Below are 19,543 nucleotides of genomic sequence, written 5' to 3' on the forward strand. Positions count from 1 at the left end.
GAGCCAACCAACAGAAGTGTCAGCACCAAGATTTGGACATTTATAGATGAATGTATGGGAAAAACAAGAGTGAGATGATAGGCGGGAGAAGGACAGATGCTGAACTGGAGTCTAATAATAATTTTCTGAGTGGTGAGCTGGTTGTGGTTTAGCTTTACTTTAAGGTGACTGACCTCTACAGAGAAGGATTGTAATGTCCTAATACAGGAATGTGTAAAGTCTGAGTTTATTTGGTTCCTTTACAATAAAATATCCACATTTCAAAGCAACATATAGGCCATTGGAGGGATAACGAGCGCGATAATCTGTAAAGCATATCAATGCCAGTAAGTCAGAACCAGAGTATTGCACAATAACTTTAGGATTCACAGAACATGTGAAGTGCTTTAGAAAATCAATTATAACCAACCAAGAAGCGTACATTATGGTCCAACCAAAAAAGGCACAGGGGCCATGTGGGGGTAAATGACAAGGACGTGCACATCTATCCCACGACCACGAAATACGAGTGAGAGCAAATGTATATTGCCAAATACAGCGCTTCTCTGCAACTTAACAGGACCCAGAAGTAGATCAACTGTGCGATTCCCATGAAATGACAGTGCTATGAACGCACTGTAAATGTTCATAAAGCGCTGCGAAACACACAAACATCCTTCTGCTCCTTATCTCCAAATTGACTGGGCTCAAATCCAAGCTTTGCTGGTTCCCAAAGGTTTTTAATAGAACCTACCAAAATAGTAATGCTGTGGTCATATGGTGAGTGGTTGGCTTGGTCAGTTACTAGTAGTTGATAGGGCATGGCCAGCTACATTGTACCATAACCATGTGTAAGCAGTTGGCGTCTAGTGAATTCTTTAACTGGAAGGGCATAAACATTTCTCATGAATGGGCATGAGTGTTGGAGCATAGTGAGGGAGACTTGGCCAAGAGAGCACATTTCTTTTAAATAATGGGTATAAATGGTGCGTTTTACAGTACACTAACCGTACAAAATGGGTGAAACAGAAATCGGGGCGGGGGGGGGGGGGAATAGTCGATGGAAACAATTCAGTAGATGCCACGTCACCAACAGTGCCCAGGAGCAGGCTTTTCTATGCCTTTTCATGATGCCCAAGCCTAGAACACATACCAGTGTAAAAAACATTTTCCAGCTGGTTATGCTCAAGCATGGCTTTGCTGGCTATGTCCAAATAGACAAGTTCCCCACGTAAGAACAAACTAATCTTTCTTAAGGCCAAGGTTCTGCAACTTGGGGTTCTCCAGGTGTTTTGAACTACGACTCCAATGATCCCTCAGCATTGACTTTGATGGTTGGGTCTGATGGACGTTGTACTCTACAACCTGTGAAGAGCCAAAAGGTTGCAGACTGCCGCGTTAACCCATAATTTTATTTATTTGTGTGTATTGGTTACAAAAGTAGAACCCTTCACACAAGATAAAACAGCAATTACACAATTCTTAACAGATATTCAATTATTCAGTTAAAACATTCACAGAAACCTAAAGACCTCATAAACAGTCATGGTTTGGAATGTGCAAACAATGAATCCATTACATTTTATCACAGGCAATAGATACACTTGCTAAAATTGCAATCAGCAAGAAAATTTCATTTGTGTTTAGAATATGTATCCAAAGATATTCTGGGTTATAACCTTACACAGCTGATAGAAATGTATGCACTTTATCCACCCGCAAATCTGCAAGAATAGGACACGCTATGCATAGATGTCCAAGTGCCTCTGGGTATTGACCACAGTATCAGCAATGTCTTTGCGCCATAGGAATCTTCTGTCTCATACCAAACACACCCAATGTCGGTTCAGTTTGAGTCTTAAAATCATTGATCTAAAATATATCGATGGATATTTTTTCCAAGTAAGGTGCAACAGTCCTGAAGTGTTTTATATTTCATTTAAAGTGGTCATCAAAGCAACGATACCCCATTACTGATGCCGTAGTCTCAATCCATCCATATTTGTAGATTTGAATTTTAACTTTTTTGGGGTTCATGCAGAGCTCCTCCACCAAAGATTCTATCTTTGTCAGCAAGTCATCACACTTACTTTTCCAACGTATCAGTGGATTACAGTAGACCCGACATAAAACATTCCCCCAATTCTACATACAGAGAATCACGTGGAGGTACCAGAATTGATGCATATTTTTGCAGCACCCTCCACTCTACAAACATCCTCAGTGGCAACAGGCCCAATTCATACCTTATTCCGGCCAGTGGGACCGAATTTGGCAGTTTTAATACCCTTCTCCACAGAAGTGCTTCCAGCTTGGACCATGGCATACCCACTGTGGCATGCTCGGCACCAAAAATTAATTTCGGCAGGATTTTCTCTTGGTAGAACTAATCATTGGAATGGCCAAACAACGGCCATACCTATAATCAAATTGAATTGACTGCATTGCGGACGACAGAAATAGCACTCATTTATCATTGTATAATGCAAATTTTGCAATACCAGAATAGATCAAGCTACCCAGATATTTAAAACACGGGACAGCCTCCAACGAATTGCCTGCAATGTGCCATTTTACATTTTTCCATTTCGAGTGACCCATGTTTAAAATTAAAATCTTTGATTTGGGTACATTCAAATTCAGTTTGAGCCCCAGCAAAAATGTATTTATACCTTGTAAGGCACGCTGCAAGCCAATCAGGGTTGTATCAAATAAAACAATATCGTCTGCATAATTAAAGTATTGGATTTTGGCATTGCACAAGTGTGGGGGTTTAGTTTGCATTGTGTCCCAGCAAGAACCCATTTTTTTAATATAAAAATGTAATTAAAAAAGGGAGCCAGGACACACAATTGCCGCAATCGCCGGTTTGGCTCCATCCACTGATCAGTTCCCTGAAGAGTGCAGCCTATATCGGTGTCTTAATGCAGGGCCACTAGGATACCAAAAGGAGCCGGGCAACCACGATTAAACAATTCCTTCAACAAAACTGCATGATTAACTGTGAGATACTCATGGTGGCAAAAAGACAGACAGACAAGTGATCACAGTTCAAGGGTGCTCACTGACCAATTAATTCTCTATGCAGGTTGGAAAAACGCTTTTTCTAAACCTAAATCTAAGATGGGAGCAAGCTTTGACCATCAAATGAAAATAAGGCAGTCCTAGTGGCGTTGCGTCAAAATAAAAAAAGGTCCTATACCAAGAAACCTATTGCTAAACCTCGCAACTAATACAAAAAGGGGTGTGGGATAGGGATAGTTCTCAAGAAAAGAAAAGAAAAAAAAAAAATGTTCTCAAATAATAGGTCAGAATGCGGTAGCCTGGGGGTGTCTGTCCCACATTTTGGACAATGGTTAACATGGTAGCTTGGAGCACAGAACAGTCTTGGGCTTCTCCAGCACAAGACGACAGTTCCAATGGCAGTTTGCAGGACCGTCGATGGCCAAGTCTCATTTCCTTGAAAGTCTCTTGCCTTCGAGGACCTGACGTACTCAACTAAAAAAAACAATTACACAGTCTCTTTTCCATGGGCTTTGGGTGACTACTTTCACCCCGAAGTTCCCCTCTTCTTGGTGCAAATCGCTAGAAAGTTCTTTAATGATATCAAGACCCTGGAAAGCTATGTTTTCTCGCTTTTGAGGGCCTCTCTGGTTCCAAAATAAAGTTCCTTTAACAAATGAAAAGACGTTTCCAATGTTCACTGGTGGATGGGTTCAACTCTCGGTCGCCCTCTTCTGGGCGCTGACCCTTCTTTACTTTCAACCTCCCTTCACTGGGTTCACTACAGCTTCTCCTTTGCTCACAAATCTCTATGTCTTTTCAACCGTTCTAGTGGACATTTCTCCGCTGGGTGCACTCTTGTCAACACACTTAGTCTGTAGATTACACTTGTCCTGATGAAGGCCAGCCAACAGAATAGGTTAAAGCCGAAACACAGTTGTGTCGACTTTTTATACTGTACAGTGCGTGTCTCACACACACACACAACTTTATTTGATTATTAGATTCCATACCAATAAGGTTCCGAAAGCGATGTACTCATGAGATACTTGATACTCTGAATAGGTACTTAGAGTCATTATGATTACGAATTTCAGTGTATGTTTATGGGTTCACTTCCCTGTGCTAATCTTGTACGAATTATAACATGCATTGTTTACGTTACAATTTTCATTAAATTGTTCTTGGGCCCTTGTGGCTTTACCGGGCTCGCCCCGATTATTTGTTAGAAAAAGTCTGCTTTACCTGGAGAGATCAGGGAATAGCCAGGCGCTCCCCTTTTTTCGCTGGCTTCGACTCCTGCATTATGGGTGGCAGGTTGGCACCCTGCTGCCCATTATGGATATGTCAGTTCTGCAAGAAAGACAGAGTCACTACAGTTGGAGTGCTTTTGAGGGGTCACTGAGCAGTTAGAAGGAAGGGCCCAAGCAAATGTCTAAAAACTGTGGGCCCTGAATATGTGATATGGCATGGCGTCCATCACCCAACATAGTATCGCTTAGGCTATCACCACAAAGTATGGCATAACAAGGCATTAAAGCTGGAGAAAGATTTGCCTCTATATATAAAAATAAAAAAAATCACCAACTGTGATGTTTCCAAAGGGAAAAATGTTTTGCTTGGTTGTTATTGTCTGGCCTGTTGGGCAAGGTTTGGTAAAAATAACCACCTCAAAATCATTCCACCTAGCAACCTTACGACAACACATGACAAGTGCAGCAGCAAAACAATACTCGTTACACAATACAAAGTACACAGCAACTATAGACGCGTGTCGACAGAATTTTGCAAAAAACTACATCAACCAACCACAGATGAACCAAAACAACTCTCCAGTCCTTAAACTACATTCTGACAAGTCACCACAGACAATCACACAAGCAAGTTACCATAGCAACCTGGAGTGCACATTGGCCACTGCTCTAGAGATCACAAAATAGCTAACACTAACACACCACAAAAAGCCCAACTTTTCAAATCTTCACACAAGTAAACAACCACGCCCTGATCCTGTCCCCAATACACCTATTGCAGATTCTGAAGTTGCTAGAAACGCAAAATGCCAGGTGTGTTATACAAGCATCAATAACATAGCATAACCGAGCATAACCAGGCACAGCAAAGAGTTTCACTCATTCTCCTTTTGGGAGGTGCTTTGGACAGGACAAGCAACTTCGATAATTGGCAACAGGGGAGGAAATGAAATGAGTTCTGCAGCAGCCACTCTGGTATACTAGAATCTCTGGTGCGCTGACTTACTGGTGAGACTATGTATCTGCCTGTCAAATTAAGTGATTCAAGACAGATGGAGGGCCAATGCAATAATAACGCAATCCAAGGTAACAGCCCCTGGGGCCATTAACATGAGCATGAGCACACCATTTTGCCTCTTAAAATCATTAAATCTGCCAAATTTTAAGGGAGCATATTTTTTTCAAATTGTATAAACTTAATCACTTTGAATGACTCCATTTTTGTTACTTAAGTCAGTGTGATTACTTTATTGGACCAAGATCAAACACTTCAGCTAAGCAAGGAAGTAAGGAAGCCAGGATTTTAACTCGCTCTGCAATGTAGGCACTTGACCACATAACTTCCAAGATCTACTTGGTACAAATACCAACGTTTCACCTTATAAAGTTTACTTAAAAATACACAAAATTGAAGGCCACCAGTGGGCGCATTCATGGTGGCTGCCTGAACATTGTGTGCCGTTCCGAGCTGGTCAAAATGGACTGAACCTCTGTTTTGCACCCCACCCCGGAAAGCTAAACGGAAGATAGCAGTGCAGTACAGATGTGGAAAACATCTGGTCAAAATTTCTGAGCCCGACCTTAACGGGCTCGGGAGATCCAGGCAGAGGACGTTCTGCCATGGAGGAGCCGAGACTGCCCTTGTGTCTACACTCCAGGAGGCCTGCCGTGCTGTGGAAGTGACGGATCCCAGGTGGAGCTGGTTCCCCGGATCGGCCACACAAAGGAGGTGAGCAAGGTCTGCAAGGAGCCACAAACCTGCAGAACCGAAGCCACTTTACCCAGCCTGTCAGGCCTGGGGAACAGGAGCTCCATCGCAGGTGCATGCTGCAGTGTTGTGTGCCGGCAAAATAAAGCTAGGCTGTGGGCATCGGTGCAGGGGCCAAGTAGAGGCCGCCCCCTGGCAGCGTCGCCCAGAGGTGCAATTTGTACCTCCAAGGTGGAGGGAGAGGGGTTCTACGGTCCTCCTCCTACATGGGAACCTTTGCAGTCCATGCTGTGGCTTGGGACCCCGGTGAAAGGCGGAAACTGGGGTTGGACCACTGAGAGGGCGGGTCGGAGGGGCCAAGCAACAACAAAACCAAACCCTTGCAAGCAGTTAGTCTGAGGAGTGAGTTCCGATGGGTCTCCCCACCCCCAGCGGTCTGATGCACCCCTGGGGGCAGGGAGCAGACTTATGAATTTCCCGAGGGGGGGCCCAAATACAGGAAGTGACATCACTGGCAGTTATATGACCGCAAATTTGCATATAGTCGCCAACTTGGTGCAACAGCGCGGGGGGGGGGGCGGGTGTTGGCGCGCAGCGCCGAACAGTGGAAACATTGGCTAGCATGCACTGCATATACTAAAGTCAAGAAAGAAGGAGATTTAAGCCTTCGAGTTACATTCCAGTAAGACATCACTGCCCCTACTCCACCGCTCTATAATCGTCCAGCAACACAACTAGGATGGGAGAATGAAATGCTTGCTAAACAGAAGGTACAGCTGCAAGGAGGAGTACCACCACCAAAAAAAAAAGTTCCCAATTCAAGGGAAACGAGAAGTAAAGACGTTTCCCGATTAAAAACTACCAAGCAAGACGTGTGTGGTGCCATAGTTCAGTAAAACATCAACAATTCAAACTTACAATAGTGCTGCTGTAGATTGGCCAGCCACAAGTGAAATTTGCTAAGATGTTACCTCTGGGTAACCAGATAGAGTTAGGGATGTAGCTTAATCTTAAACCTTTCAGTGGACACATCAGATGTGCTGCTGAAGTATAATGCAATCCTGGCGGAAGTATAATGCAATCAAGTGTGGTTTCAGACTTGGGGGGGGGGGGGGGTGAAGAGTGTCAACTGCTTTAACATTGTAATTTACCAGACATTCTGGTAAAGTAGTGTACAATGTTAAAAAGCAGTTACCCAGGCGATGTTTGGGACTGATGGAAGCACTCGCGTCTAAATGTTGTAGCCATGGTTGTCTCCATGTTTTAAAAACTCCCACTTTCCTGGTTTTCAACATTCATTTGAAACACCCCTTATTCAAAAAAATGAAGGCGTCAGTAAAAAAGCCAATGCTGAAAAGCCTATTTCGCACAAGTAGTAAGACCCAAAGGGTAAGAGCGACTGTATAGCAGACCATGCCAATGTAGGATACTCCAGGATTACCTTCAGTCAAAATTCACCCACTGCAATGTTCCTAAATTCAGATTGCAGAGCAGTGTCCGACTGAACCTCAATCAGCTCTTCCTGGCCATCAAATGGATGATGCACCACCTGCCAGAAAAGTTTACATCACCCAGTCATTAATGCCAGAATTTACTTCAGGGAAGTATTAATCAAAGCTGGACCTTAATGTTGCTAGGTGGCTTGACCAGCTCCAACTGTTCTTTTGCAAAGGTCTAGCTTCCTCTTGAAGGCAAATACTTTTTATTCATTCTTTCCTCTGTGTTCCCATGTCCATAGGAATGCCCCCAAAAGGTGGGATTGGGAGTTTCTGGGGTGGTGAGTGCTAGTGGTCTTAGTTTCCTTTCTAAAATACACAAATCACATAGTATGTCAACTGGACAATGTATCATTGTGTACAGCGTAAAGGGGGCCACCTGCCCAAAGCAGCACATTAGGAGATGTATTTTGGAACAGTCAACATTGTAAACACACCTCTAGTTTAGATTGTAAAGGGTGCTCGTGCTGCAATTACAAGCACCCAGTTAATAAAGTCCAGACTTAAAACACTTGATCAGCATTCAGTGAGTAAAATAACCTAATAAAAATAAAATGCAGCTTTGCAAAAAATTACAGAGAATTTTGGGATTATCAGGCACTGGCAAGCGGGCTCTGCTGTTGCTTTGGGAGAAGTGAGACTTGCAATGTCGACAAATTTAAGGTTAACTTCAGTCCTAACTTCTCACCCGCTTAGAGTGGAAGCCGTCTGCGGCACACAGCTTGTAATGCAAATCGCACATTTTAAGCGTCAGGACAAAAAACAGAGAACTGAATACATTGCTGAGGTAAACGAGTTCTGACTGGCAACACTGGTAATACCGTAAGAGCCACATTATCGCACCGCCCAACTATGAGTTTGAGGGCAAAGGTGAAGGAAAATCCTCCAGCAAGAAGCTGGAGGTATTTCCTCCACCATACCGCCCAAAATAGAACAATTTGGGATATTCCCACCAGCAAAATGACTACCAGCAGTAATACCGCTGAATCCACCATGGAGTCCTATCAACTCCAATTAATGGGGACTAACACTGCCTACCACCACTTGTAATCCGGCAGTAATACCGCCAGACCAAGTGGCAGTAATGGTAGTACAGTTTGGTGGTATCTCGGCAGATTTACAGGTCACACAGAGAAATCACCTCTCTCCATGTTGTCTTTTATTGTAAAGTGGATTACCAGGTTTCAGACCTGTAAGATACCCCCGTCTCCTCAGGTGACTCAGACCCTCACCATTCCATCCTACATAAACTTGATGCCCCCAGGCTGTTCTTCTAGTCTACTTTTATTCTACCCATGTAGATCCAGGAACGTCATACTCCTGTTACTTTCATGGATTATTTTACTTCCTGTTCCTTAAAGCCAGGGGTCTTAAACATGTGGCTCTCTGGATGTTTTGGACTACAACTCCTATGATCCATCACCATTGACTGTGCTGGCTGGGGCTGATGAGCATTGTAGTCCAACACATCTTCAGAGCTAAAGGTTGCAGAACCCGGCGTCCAAGCAGAGGCCTGGAACTCCATACTGCCACAAGTACCTTATCATTTGACTCTGGCTCTGAAATAGAGACTTTATGCCGGCCCTTTACCCACAAACACTGGTTGTTAATATCATACCTTGGAGCTGCATGCGTTAATAGCACTAGTGCAAGAAACGTTCAGGACAGGCGGTAAAAAGACTTCTGTGGGTCTTATGCGGCCTATGAGTTCACAGGGTTTGATTGACCAGGGAATAGCACACGAGGCATGGAGTTGGGACAGGATGGCAGGTTAGCTGTTGGCAACCTTTAAGGTGGCAACCGTAAACCCATGAAGAGGGAGCGGAGATGTGCAGTGCTTCTTTGCCCCCCTGATTCTCTGATTTGTCAGAGCTACATTTTCAAAGCCTCTCTCTGAATGGAGCATGAGTGCATTCATCTCTCAGTTGACTCACACAGTTATTGTTCTGTCCGCGTCTTTCATTTGTTATAAAACAGCACCCAAGGTTGGTGGCTCTCAGGGGGTAGGGAGCCTGGGACGCTCCAAGGACAATGAACTGGCAGCCAGGGGGTTTTAGCAATGTGCTACTTTTGTAAACAAAATGAACCCCCCAAAAAAAAATCTTTTTTTGTGACTGCACCAGTAAATCATCAAGAATCGATGACTGGGAGAGAGGCTGCAGGAGAGTAATCCCCCCCCCCCCCAATTTGTATGGTACAGTAGCACAGATGGGAGAAAGAGGTTGGTTGGCTCTCGACTTACATCTACCTGTTCAGTAGCACACCTGGGAGTGGGTAGTTGAACTGGCTTTGGGGTCCCCGTTTCTCTGTGATAGCATACTCTTGAGGGCATACTTTTTTAATTAACATTTAATTGCAACTGCATGTGTATACCAAGTGCTTAATTTGTAAAACAGTAGGTGCCTGTGCCCAATTTGTTCTAGCACTTCTGTGACACTTGGACAGTTCCACACCACTGCTGCCACCCAGGGTCGGACTGGGACAAGAAATAAGGCCCGGTCACCCAAAAAAAAGTGGCCCACCCCTCGCCTCACGATACTTGACCTCTGATGATATCACCGCAAGTGATGTAATTTGACCCCACACCAAAGTGACATCCCGGGAAGCGATGAAAAACAAACTTTCACCCCTTGACAAAATAGGAAGTGGCATCAAATAGCATTGTTCCCAAGTAAACTAGACTATGAAAAATATGGTTATGATTTCACTAAGGTAATATACATTTCATAAAAGAATGGATCACCATACGTAGATCCATATTGTCAAAATACTGTGACTCCAAGCAGACGTCCAAGGCCACATGATAATATGGTATTATATAGCAATTACCCTTGAGCTCTTTTTTTGTAGAACAAATATGCATACAATATTACCCAATCTGTGTTGGTACTTATATCGACCCAAGAAGGATGAAAGGTTTTTGAAAAATAAAAAATGAAAACATAAATTAGAAAAAAATGAATGTTTCCGAATTTTTTTTTTTTCAAATTGGCCCAAGCATGGCCTGAAACCGGCCCTTACTGCCCAGGGACGATTTCGGCCAGGCCAAGGGCCAATCCGACCCTGCTGCCACCACCATTAGTGCGACAGAGGCCGGGCCTTTGTGGGGCCTAAGGCTCCATTAGGAGCCTATTCATGAAGACGACCATCATCAAGGCAAAAGAAGGTGTGCGCTTTTTTCTTTCGTTTTCATTAATAGGCTCCTAATGGAGCCCGAGGCCTCACAAAGGCCCGGCCCCTGTCGCACTAAGCATGTGTGGCAGGGGCCGTGGATCGGGCTGCTGCTCGTTAATGAAGCAACAGCCCGACCCTTTGGTCATTTATCCTCTTTTTTTTTCTTCTTTTCAAACTGTGGATGCGCACACCTCCCCCCCCACCCCTGGGCATGAGGCTGCGGCCCACCAGAGGGGCGCGCCCCACAGTTTGAATACCGCTGCGCCTAAGCCCTCATGATGTCAAGTTGGGGGGAGGGTGGGGGAGAGCGCAGCTTGCTATTGGTTTGGGGTGAGTGAGCTTGCGCAGTTTTCTGTTTAGGCTTTGCGGGAACGGCGCTTTGTTTGGCTGTCAGGTGCGACCAACAATGTGAATCTAATGCTTTTTATTATTGGGGGATGTGAAAGTGGACTTGGTGATAGGATCCCTCAATGTCCGGGGTTTGAAATCTCCCACAAAACGGTCTCTCATGCTCCGTGAACTTAAGAAGGCCAACCTGGACCGGCTTCTTTTGCAGGAAACCCACTGGGCGGGAGGAAGCTTGCCGGAGCCGAGAGTCAGTTGCATTGGTGAGGTATTCCAGTCCTCAGCCCTGACTAAGAGGAAAGGGGTGGCCATAGTTGCAGCGTCCACTCTGGGGTTGGTGGTTCATGACCTTGAGGCGAGATACGCTGCAATCAACAGGTTATTGAAGGGCAGCCCAATTACTGTTTTTCGGTCTACGGCCCTAATGAGGGGCAGACTTTGTTCTGGGAAAACCTTTCGGATAAGTTAAAACTTTTTTTTGAGGGTGACTTTAACATGGTTCTTGGCACACAGACGGATAGGAAACGACCGAAGGGGGAAGGGGTATCCCATGCTGAGCGTTCTCAATCTAGGAAGTTTCATATCACCAAAACAGACCTAGGGGTTGAGGACGCCCTTACGTTGAAGGTAAAGGAGCAGTCCCACTTCACTTTCTACTCTCGAGCCCATGACTCTTATTCCAGAATAGATTTGGTGCTGGTGGATGTAGCCTTGAAGGGGTTTGTCCGCGCAGTTGCCGTCCCTCCGGTCCCATGGCCGGATCACAACATAGTTCGGGTGGTCTTCGGTGAGGGCTGGGCCCGACAGCCCTCTGGTAGGTGGATGTGCAACAATCGGTTGTTGAAGGCTAAGTTGGTGGCACTGACGCTTGAAACCCGCATCCAAGAGTATTTGGAGTTTAAAGAGGGGGGGGTTACCAGCTCTCGATTTGTGTGGGAAAGGTTCAAGGCCACGATTAGGCAGGGTGCTGATTGGCTTAGGTGCACAGAAAAAGCGAGAGACGGTGGGAAGAGGAGAATGGGCAAAGATAGAGAACCTTCGCCCTTGGGGTACTAGGGCGTGATGTTTGAACCCACATTGAGCAGTGCAGACGCGCTCCTACAAAAAGCGCCTTAAGACCCTGCTTATTCAGCATACAGAAAAGATGGTGACCTCTTTAACCAGAAATACCATGAGAAGGGTGATAGGATCTTGGCATGGTGCCTACGGGAGGTGCAGAAGTCTAAGCTAGTCAACAAAATTAAAAATCCGGAGGGGAGAGAATGTTCGACCAGGAGGAGATAAGGGAAGAGTTTTGTATGTTTTATGATGCTAGTGATATTGTGTGCCAGTTCCTCGATTTGCCGAGGATGCCAGGTCAATCTGACCTTGCAGAAGACAACATGGACAATCCAATCAGCCCAGAGAAGGTGGCACTAACGATTAAGGAATTCAAGTCAGGAACTACGCCAGGGGATGACATCTTCTCTTTTAAGTTCTACAAGGCGTTTCGGTGACTTTTAGCCCCACATCTGGCCAGGTTTTTTTAATAGGGTGGTAAGAGGGGAAACCTCTTCCCGCCTCGATGTTGGGTGCCATCATAGTGGTTATCCACAAATAAGGGAGAGACCGGGGGAGTGCTCCTCTTATTTGCCCATATTGCTTTTGAATACAAATGTTAAGATATAAGCTAAACTACTGGAGCAGAGGCTAGAGGGATATCTTCAGACTGATCCACAGTGATCAAGTTGTTTTCATCCACGGAAGACAGGAGTCTTACTTCATTAGGAAGACTATAGTTCTGATGCATGGAGCACAGGGGGCAGACACTGATGCTATGGTGGTAATAATGGACTCTGAGAAAGCATTCGACTGCGTCGAATGGCCGTATATGTTACAGGTTCTGGAGAAGTTTTGCATGGGGACGTGCATGTGGCAATGGATAGTAGCCCTTTACGGCTCCCCGACAGCCAGGGTGTTGGTCAATGGATCCCTTACTGCCTCCTTTTCGTTGACCAGAGGGACAAGGCAGGGAGGTCTCCTCTCGCCCCAGTTATATGCCATGTCCCTAGAGCCCTTAGCAATTGCAATACATGTTTTAAGCTGTCCCCATTTGCGGACGATATATTTGCATACTTAGTGGATGTGCGTTTGTTGGTTCCTGAGTTTATGTCCCCGATTGTGTCCTTTGGACAGTTCTAAGGGCTTAAAAATAAATATCCACAGATCTTGTGTTATGCCGACTAGACTTGATGGGACGAATGTGAAAAAAGGTAGCACCAACGCACCAGGGAGTCCGGATTCCCAGAGATTTGACCATGCTAGTCTCCTTTATTGATACCCCAATGCTTGCGACGCTGAGGAAAGACTTGGCAAGGTGGGTTCCCTGGGTGCTCTCATGGTATAAGTGTATCGTCGCAGTAAAAATGAATGTTCTTCCCCGGCTGCTTTATCTCTTCTCGAACTTGCCCACAGGGGTCCTGGAGACATATCTTTAGGAGCCGAAATTCATGCTGTCACGATTTGTTTGGCAGAACAGAGTCCCCAAGATTAAACATTCAATACTTACTCTGCCTGGGGACTGGGGGGAGATTTACCTATCTCGACTGCCACAGCTATTATAATGCAGCCCATTGGAGGGTACTGGTGGAACATTTACGGGACAACCTGGACAATTATTGGACCTTCCTCGAGGATGTTGCCGCACACCCGAAAAAGGTTGGAGACCATCTGTGGTCCCTGTTATGGGCAATTCCCAGGAAGCCGAGATCTCATCCTAATTTAGCGGTTTTGTGGTCAGTATGGAAATAATCCAAGGCTAATGGTCACTTGTCCTCTTGGGCGTCCCTGCTTTCCTCACAGTTTGGGCCCCCTGTGGACCTGCCGAAGCAGGTTTTTTCGGCACTTCCAGAACAGGCAGTCAGAGGGGTAGAGTGGATGGGACAATTGTTTCCTGAAGGAGCTTTTATATCCTACAAAGCAGTATCAGATGTCATAGGGAAAGACGCGATGACCATCTTTGAATATCTGAGGTTAAGAGAATTACTAATTGACGGGAAGTGGGAAGGCAATTTGTCTAGGAACCCGACTCGTTTCGAGGCTGTCCTGGCTTTAGCAGAGGGTCTGAAGGGAATCCTTTTGCGTTTATTCCAGATTATGATCACGGCTGAGGTGGGAAATAGTCAAGCCTTCAAGCAGCGGTGGGGGAACTGGCTGGGGAGGAAGATCCATGAGGAGATCTGGTCCAAGATTTTCAAAATAGCCTTTTTGATGGCAACTTGTTTATGTACACCATTGGGCATACCTTTATGGTTCTCCATGGATGGCATAGAAAGCCAGTTAAGCTTTCTAAGATGTTTTGAGGCTCTTCCCGGACAACACACCACATGGTTCCATATGTGGTGGAATTGCCCAGTGATCCAGACGTACCTGGACGATGTCCTCAGCTGGATTAAGGAAGTTACGGGGCTCTCCCTGGAGTTAGATGTGCTTCAGAACCTATTGCGAGTTCCTCCGGTGGAGGGTGGAGAGAGAAGACTCCAGAAACTATGGGAATCAATGCTTCGGGCAGGTAGGGTTGCACTGGCATAAAAGTGGAAGTCCCCTGGGGCCCTGGACAGAGTGGTCTGGGAACAGAAACTTGACATATTTACATGGTGGTGAAGCCGACGGCCATCGTACATGACGAAGCGGAACGATTCAGGAGGAGTGGGGCCTTTGATTTTTGATTCCTAACTGGGAAGCAAGCTAAGATGTGTGGAATTGGGATGATAAGCCGGTGTGGGGATGGGCTCCCACTGTCTGAAGTACAGAGCTATCTACAGCATTGTAATGAGCTTTTGGGTGGTAAACTGGATCAAACCTGGTCATCTTGGTATCGACAGTTGGTATATCTGAGCTGAAGCTTATGTGATCTTTCGTTGTTCACAGAAGCAAGCACCTCCTGAGGTTTGGAAGCGGGGAGGACTTTCAGTTATTGTTTTTCTTTGTATCCTGTCTGCAGTGACTTAACTGTTTGACAAAATGACAAAAATATAAGTTTACAAAAAAATACACAAATCACAGAGTAAAGCAACGTGACAACATGTAAATTCTTACAGAAACATGTTCAATCAAAATATTGCAAGTCTGAGAATGCAAAATAACGCAATCCTGAAAAATCTGTTTTACACCACTCCTTTCAGCCCTTTAAGACACACACACACACACACAAAAAGTGTGTAATAAGTTCACCTGGGTATAGAGATGGTTTGCTACAAATGTCCAGCTTATTGGTATGCCTGATGTGAATATCCACATAAAAGCAAACACTTATTTGCATGTGAGACCAATCAGCCCTACATATAAGGGGTGCATCTGACACGTATTCCCTAGAAATAGGCAAGTACTAAAAAAATAAAACAGGGAGTAAAAATACTCCCAAAAAAAAAAAAAAAAAAAGGAGTAAAAACATACAAGTAGGACCTTATGCTCATGCTTTCACCCACAGAGCCCCATGGAAAGATTTGGAGCAGTAGTGCACATAGTAAAGGAAGAAACTATTATCACTGCCTGATTGGAAGAAGTAAACGTGTATCTTTTTTTTAATGTGTATGAATAACTAGGTGCAAAGGAAGACATTATTACAAAAACATTTCAGTTTTCCATTTAAAACATGTTTACTCGCTTATAAAGTACTCCTATTGGGAATTGGACTTACATTGTTACTCCCTAAAAATCATTGAACTCCCAACTTTAAAAAAACAGGGAGTAAAATGATCCTACTTCAAAATCCTATCTGGGGCACTGGTGCTAATAGACACCAAGGATATACATATTTTAAAGGGAGTTTTATTGTGCAACTTACTTGGTCTTGGCAGCAAATAGATTTGGTAGTTAATTTGAGCTGTGTGGGTTATTTCGGTTGGAAACGTTCCATCACAGTGCTAACTGCCCAAATATTCACAAAGAAACACATTTACAAAAGCAATAACAAGTCCATTGTTAAATGCTGGCAGCACAGCCCAGGAACTGCATTTTGTCCTGCTCATTTCAGCTCTGAATGTGAGCAGGTCCTTTAGGGGACCATCCTGAATTTTATTGAGGGGATGGTTTAGGTTTAAGCCCAATGGTGTTACACCCCTGACACCAGGTAAGAGTCTTGTGGGGAAGCAGGGCACAAGGTATGGATTTTATGTGATGGGACATAAGGGATGAAGAACGCCAAGTATGGGTCTTAGGTTGTGGGAGTTATGGAGGCAGCGCGCAAGTATGGCTTTTGTGCTGGCTCGATTAGTGTTTGGATCTTAGAGCCAAGCTGGAACCACTGGCTCGGCTCTGGTTCTACCCATTATACCCATTAATGTTCTGGGTTCTCACTCCTCCTCCTATCTCCAGCGCTGGCCAATGGGCTGGATCTCGCCATATCTCGGGATCTGGCCGCCTCTGCCCATAAAGCATGTTTGAAAGGACTTTTTTTTTTAAAGCGTTAACCACGCTACGTATGGAGTGGGGGGCACAACACAGAACACATTGGCGCTCTGCCCCCATACCTATATCACAAGCAACAGGAACCCTGAGCCAAGGTAGATGCTTGGTCAACCTGGGGACTCGCCGACCTCAGCTGCTCTGTGGGAGCGCACTGTGCAGAGCCTGTGTGCACAGTGTGCTCGCACAGAGGCGATTACATCACTAAGGCGAGCCCATGGGTTCGCCAAGAGTCCAAGACCCTGTCCATACCTGCCTAACCTCCGGATTTTTCCCAGAGACTCAGGAATTTTAACCATTTCTCCAGGTCTCTGGGAAAGATCCTGGAATCTCAGGAATTTTGGTGGGGGACATCTTTCACTGATTGCTTTTTTATTTTTTTAATGCTTGCAGGTCTGCGCCGCCTCAGACTCCCTGCCTGAGTGTGGCTTTGTCTCTGCAGCAATGATTGTAACTCTTCCAGCACATTGGCAAAAAGAATGCAGGTGAAGCAAAATAATGCGCGTTTATTTTGCTTCACCTTTCATTCTTTTTTGCTGACTTTCAATGCGAACGCGCGTTTCTTTTGCTTTCGTTCTTTTTGCCCAGGTTAGGGTGGACTCAGCCCCATTGAACCACAGCCATCAGGCTGGATAACTCATCACTGCACTACATAACCTGATGAAAAACAACTAAGGTGAAATGTCCAATTTTCGGTACTGCAAAATTCATGGTTCTTGGAGTTTACATGTGCACATTTTAACGTGTTGATTTTATGGAAGGCGAATGCCTTTTGTCCTATGGAATGTGGGTGGTTGTGACAAGGCAATTTAATGAAATGTGCATATTTCAATTTGAACTGCAAATTTCTGACGTCACATCACATTACAACAGTGTTTACCTTTTTGACATGGGGGCGGGGTCATGTGAAAATGGGCGGAGTTTTGTGTGACTATGGGCGGGACATAAATCTCAGGAATTTTGATTTTCAAATGTATGCAGGTATACCTGTGACTGCACAGGAAGCAGAATCCATTTGGAAAACGCAATTATCACCGAGCCCCCAGCTTCGCGGCACGGTGATCATTGCCTTTCGTAAATTAATTCTGTTATTTGTAGCTTAGGTTGTCAAAATGCATTTTGACACAGATGGTGCATGCTGTGATACCGTGAAAAGTACAAAAAACCATAATAAAAAGGTACGCTTACTATGGTTTGTGTACTTTTCAAGCAATAAAAGAAACTGCGCCATTTTTAAACATTTCCTTTCTTTCATCAAGTTCAACTGTCAGCGCTGACCCCCATGAACTCCGACCCCTGCTCCAACTCTGCCCCGTGTGATCCCCCTCCACATTTTTTTCCATTTCCACCACTGCAGATCTCGCAACTCACACGTTTGGCAGGTGTCGTCCACCATGTAACCACTTAATTCACCCACTAAGCCCTACACTTCAATGGGCTCCGAAACACCCAAAACATAATTGTCCGTCACCCACCCTGGGGTACGCAAAAGGTCACCTCCATCTAATCTCTCCTGAATATTGAGTCCCCCTTCGCAGTCCAGTTGTGTGGCTCTTCGCTCCCATCTATCCACACCCAGAGTGCTGTCCCTTCCTAAAACATTTCCCCCCTCCATATTAGGGATGCACTGCTCCAGCTCCACTATGTTGTCTGCTCCACGTTTTCTCTCGGGTGCTTAGCTACCCCCATCCTTCTCTCAGGTGACTGACACATACTCTACAGGTTGCATGATGTACGCCGCGCTCACCAAGTATTTGCCGTCGGGGGAGAAACTTCCCAGCTGCCCTGAAAGCTTGAAGAGCTCGGAGAAATTCATAGCTCTGTTCACTCTCGGGGATTTCAAAACAGCCGCCACTCCTAGTGCGGTGGTTCACCGTTACTGTTTAGTTCCCATCCGGGAAACGGACCTTAGCAACGCTCTAACTTCTGATCATCACGTGGGCTGCACGTTCGGACGTGTCTGGAGAGTCACGTGTCTTAGGTTGGGCACGTCATCACCGTGTGGTCTTTGTAAGGCGTGGCACGAGCGGGAAGGCTGGCGGCCTCGTGGCCAAGGAGGGATGGTCGAGCTTCTCATAACACAGTCGCGAGAGCTCATGAACATCGTCATTTCTCCTTTATCAAGCGACTTTGCTCTACAGTAAGTTAAAGCTATCACATACTCGGTTGTTATTTTATTGGTACAGGTCGATTTGGCGTGCACGGAGGAGGGGATATTTCGTTGATTCGTTATGTGCAAGATAGTGTTTTTGTGCAATGGGACTGAGCATTGGCATTCCTTTGTTCCCAGGCGAATTTCCAGTATACCAGTTTATATTAATGCGCGTAGTCATTTTTAAAAGTTTTCTGTGGGGAGGCTTTTTTTGTCCTGCCCACAGGAGAGAGGTAGTTTGGGCACTTAATATGTGCAACAGAAGGGAGATCGGTTCTGTGCAGATACTTGACTATCCTGTGCAGATGGACTAATTTGAGTACGAATTTCTAGCATAACAGTTTACAGATAGGCGTATAGTTATTTTTTGGATTGTTTTCTCATGCAGTGGGAACAGTGAGCAGATTTTCAAGATAAAAAAGGGGATGGCCACAAACATAAAAGGACTACCAAGGTCGACACTGAAAATACCCCATCATGCAGTATTTCTAGGACTGGACTGCTCTCCTACATATAAAATGTGCAGATTTAGAATGTAAGTATGTAATTAATAAAGGAGCTTTTGCTGTGATTGCTCCAGTTATTATTACAGGCTTTCCTATGTATTTGTTTGGTAACCAGCCTTCGTGGCACAATCAGGTAATGCGTGTGATTGGGTACCTAGGTACCTCAAAGTTTTTTTTTTTAGCCCAACCTGCGATGTCAGAGATATGGTTAATTTGATATGGGAAAATATGTAAAGTATTCCAATGCTTGTTTGATTTATAAGCGTTGTGCACTATCAGTACTTAATCATTCCGTGATGGAACTGTCACTGGTCACCTTCACTTTCCCTAATACCGGGACAAGGTTTTTAATTAAAACAAATCTTTCAGGACAGAGTAGCTAGAGGTCCCAATTCTGAGTTTGTCCTGGCAAAATGGTGACGTCTGGTCACACTAACAGAGGGGAGATTTGGCCTGCTCATGGGAGGGTGTTAGTTTGTGGA

General features: G+C 45.1%; 1 protein-coding gene across 4 annotated transcripts in view; it reads right to left on the minus strand.

Annotated features, from left to right (window-relative positions):
- WRAP73 (WD repeat containing, antisense to TP73) overlaps positions 1 to 18,348 on the minus strand; it is a 1,098,908-nt gene extending 1,080,560 nt beyond the window's left edge. For 2 of the 4 annotated variants that reach the window (XM_069610231.1, XM_069610232.1), the window contains exon 1: positions 18,151 to 18,348. In XM_069610231.1, coding sequence (XP_069466332.1) covers positions 18,151 to 18,219 — 69 coding nt within the window. In that variant the 5' untranslated portion in view covers positions 18,220 to 18,348. Of the gene's footprint in view, positions 1 to 14,799; positions 14,949 to 18,150 lie in introns of all 4 variants that reach the window. The other 2 variants (XM_069610233.1, XM_069610230.1) reach the window with 2 other exon arrangements.
- Positions 18,349 to 19,543: the final 1,195 nt, after the last annotated feature.

This window comes from Ambystoma mexicanum, chromosome 8 (assembly GCF_040938575.1).
Source record: "Ambystoma mexicanum isolate Mex_15411 chromosome 8, UKY_AmexF1_1, whole genome shotgun sequence".
NCBI lineage: Eukaryota > Metazoa > Chordata > Amphibia > Caudata > Ambystomatidae > Ambystoma > Ambystoma mexicanum.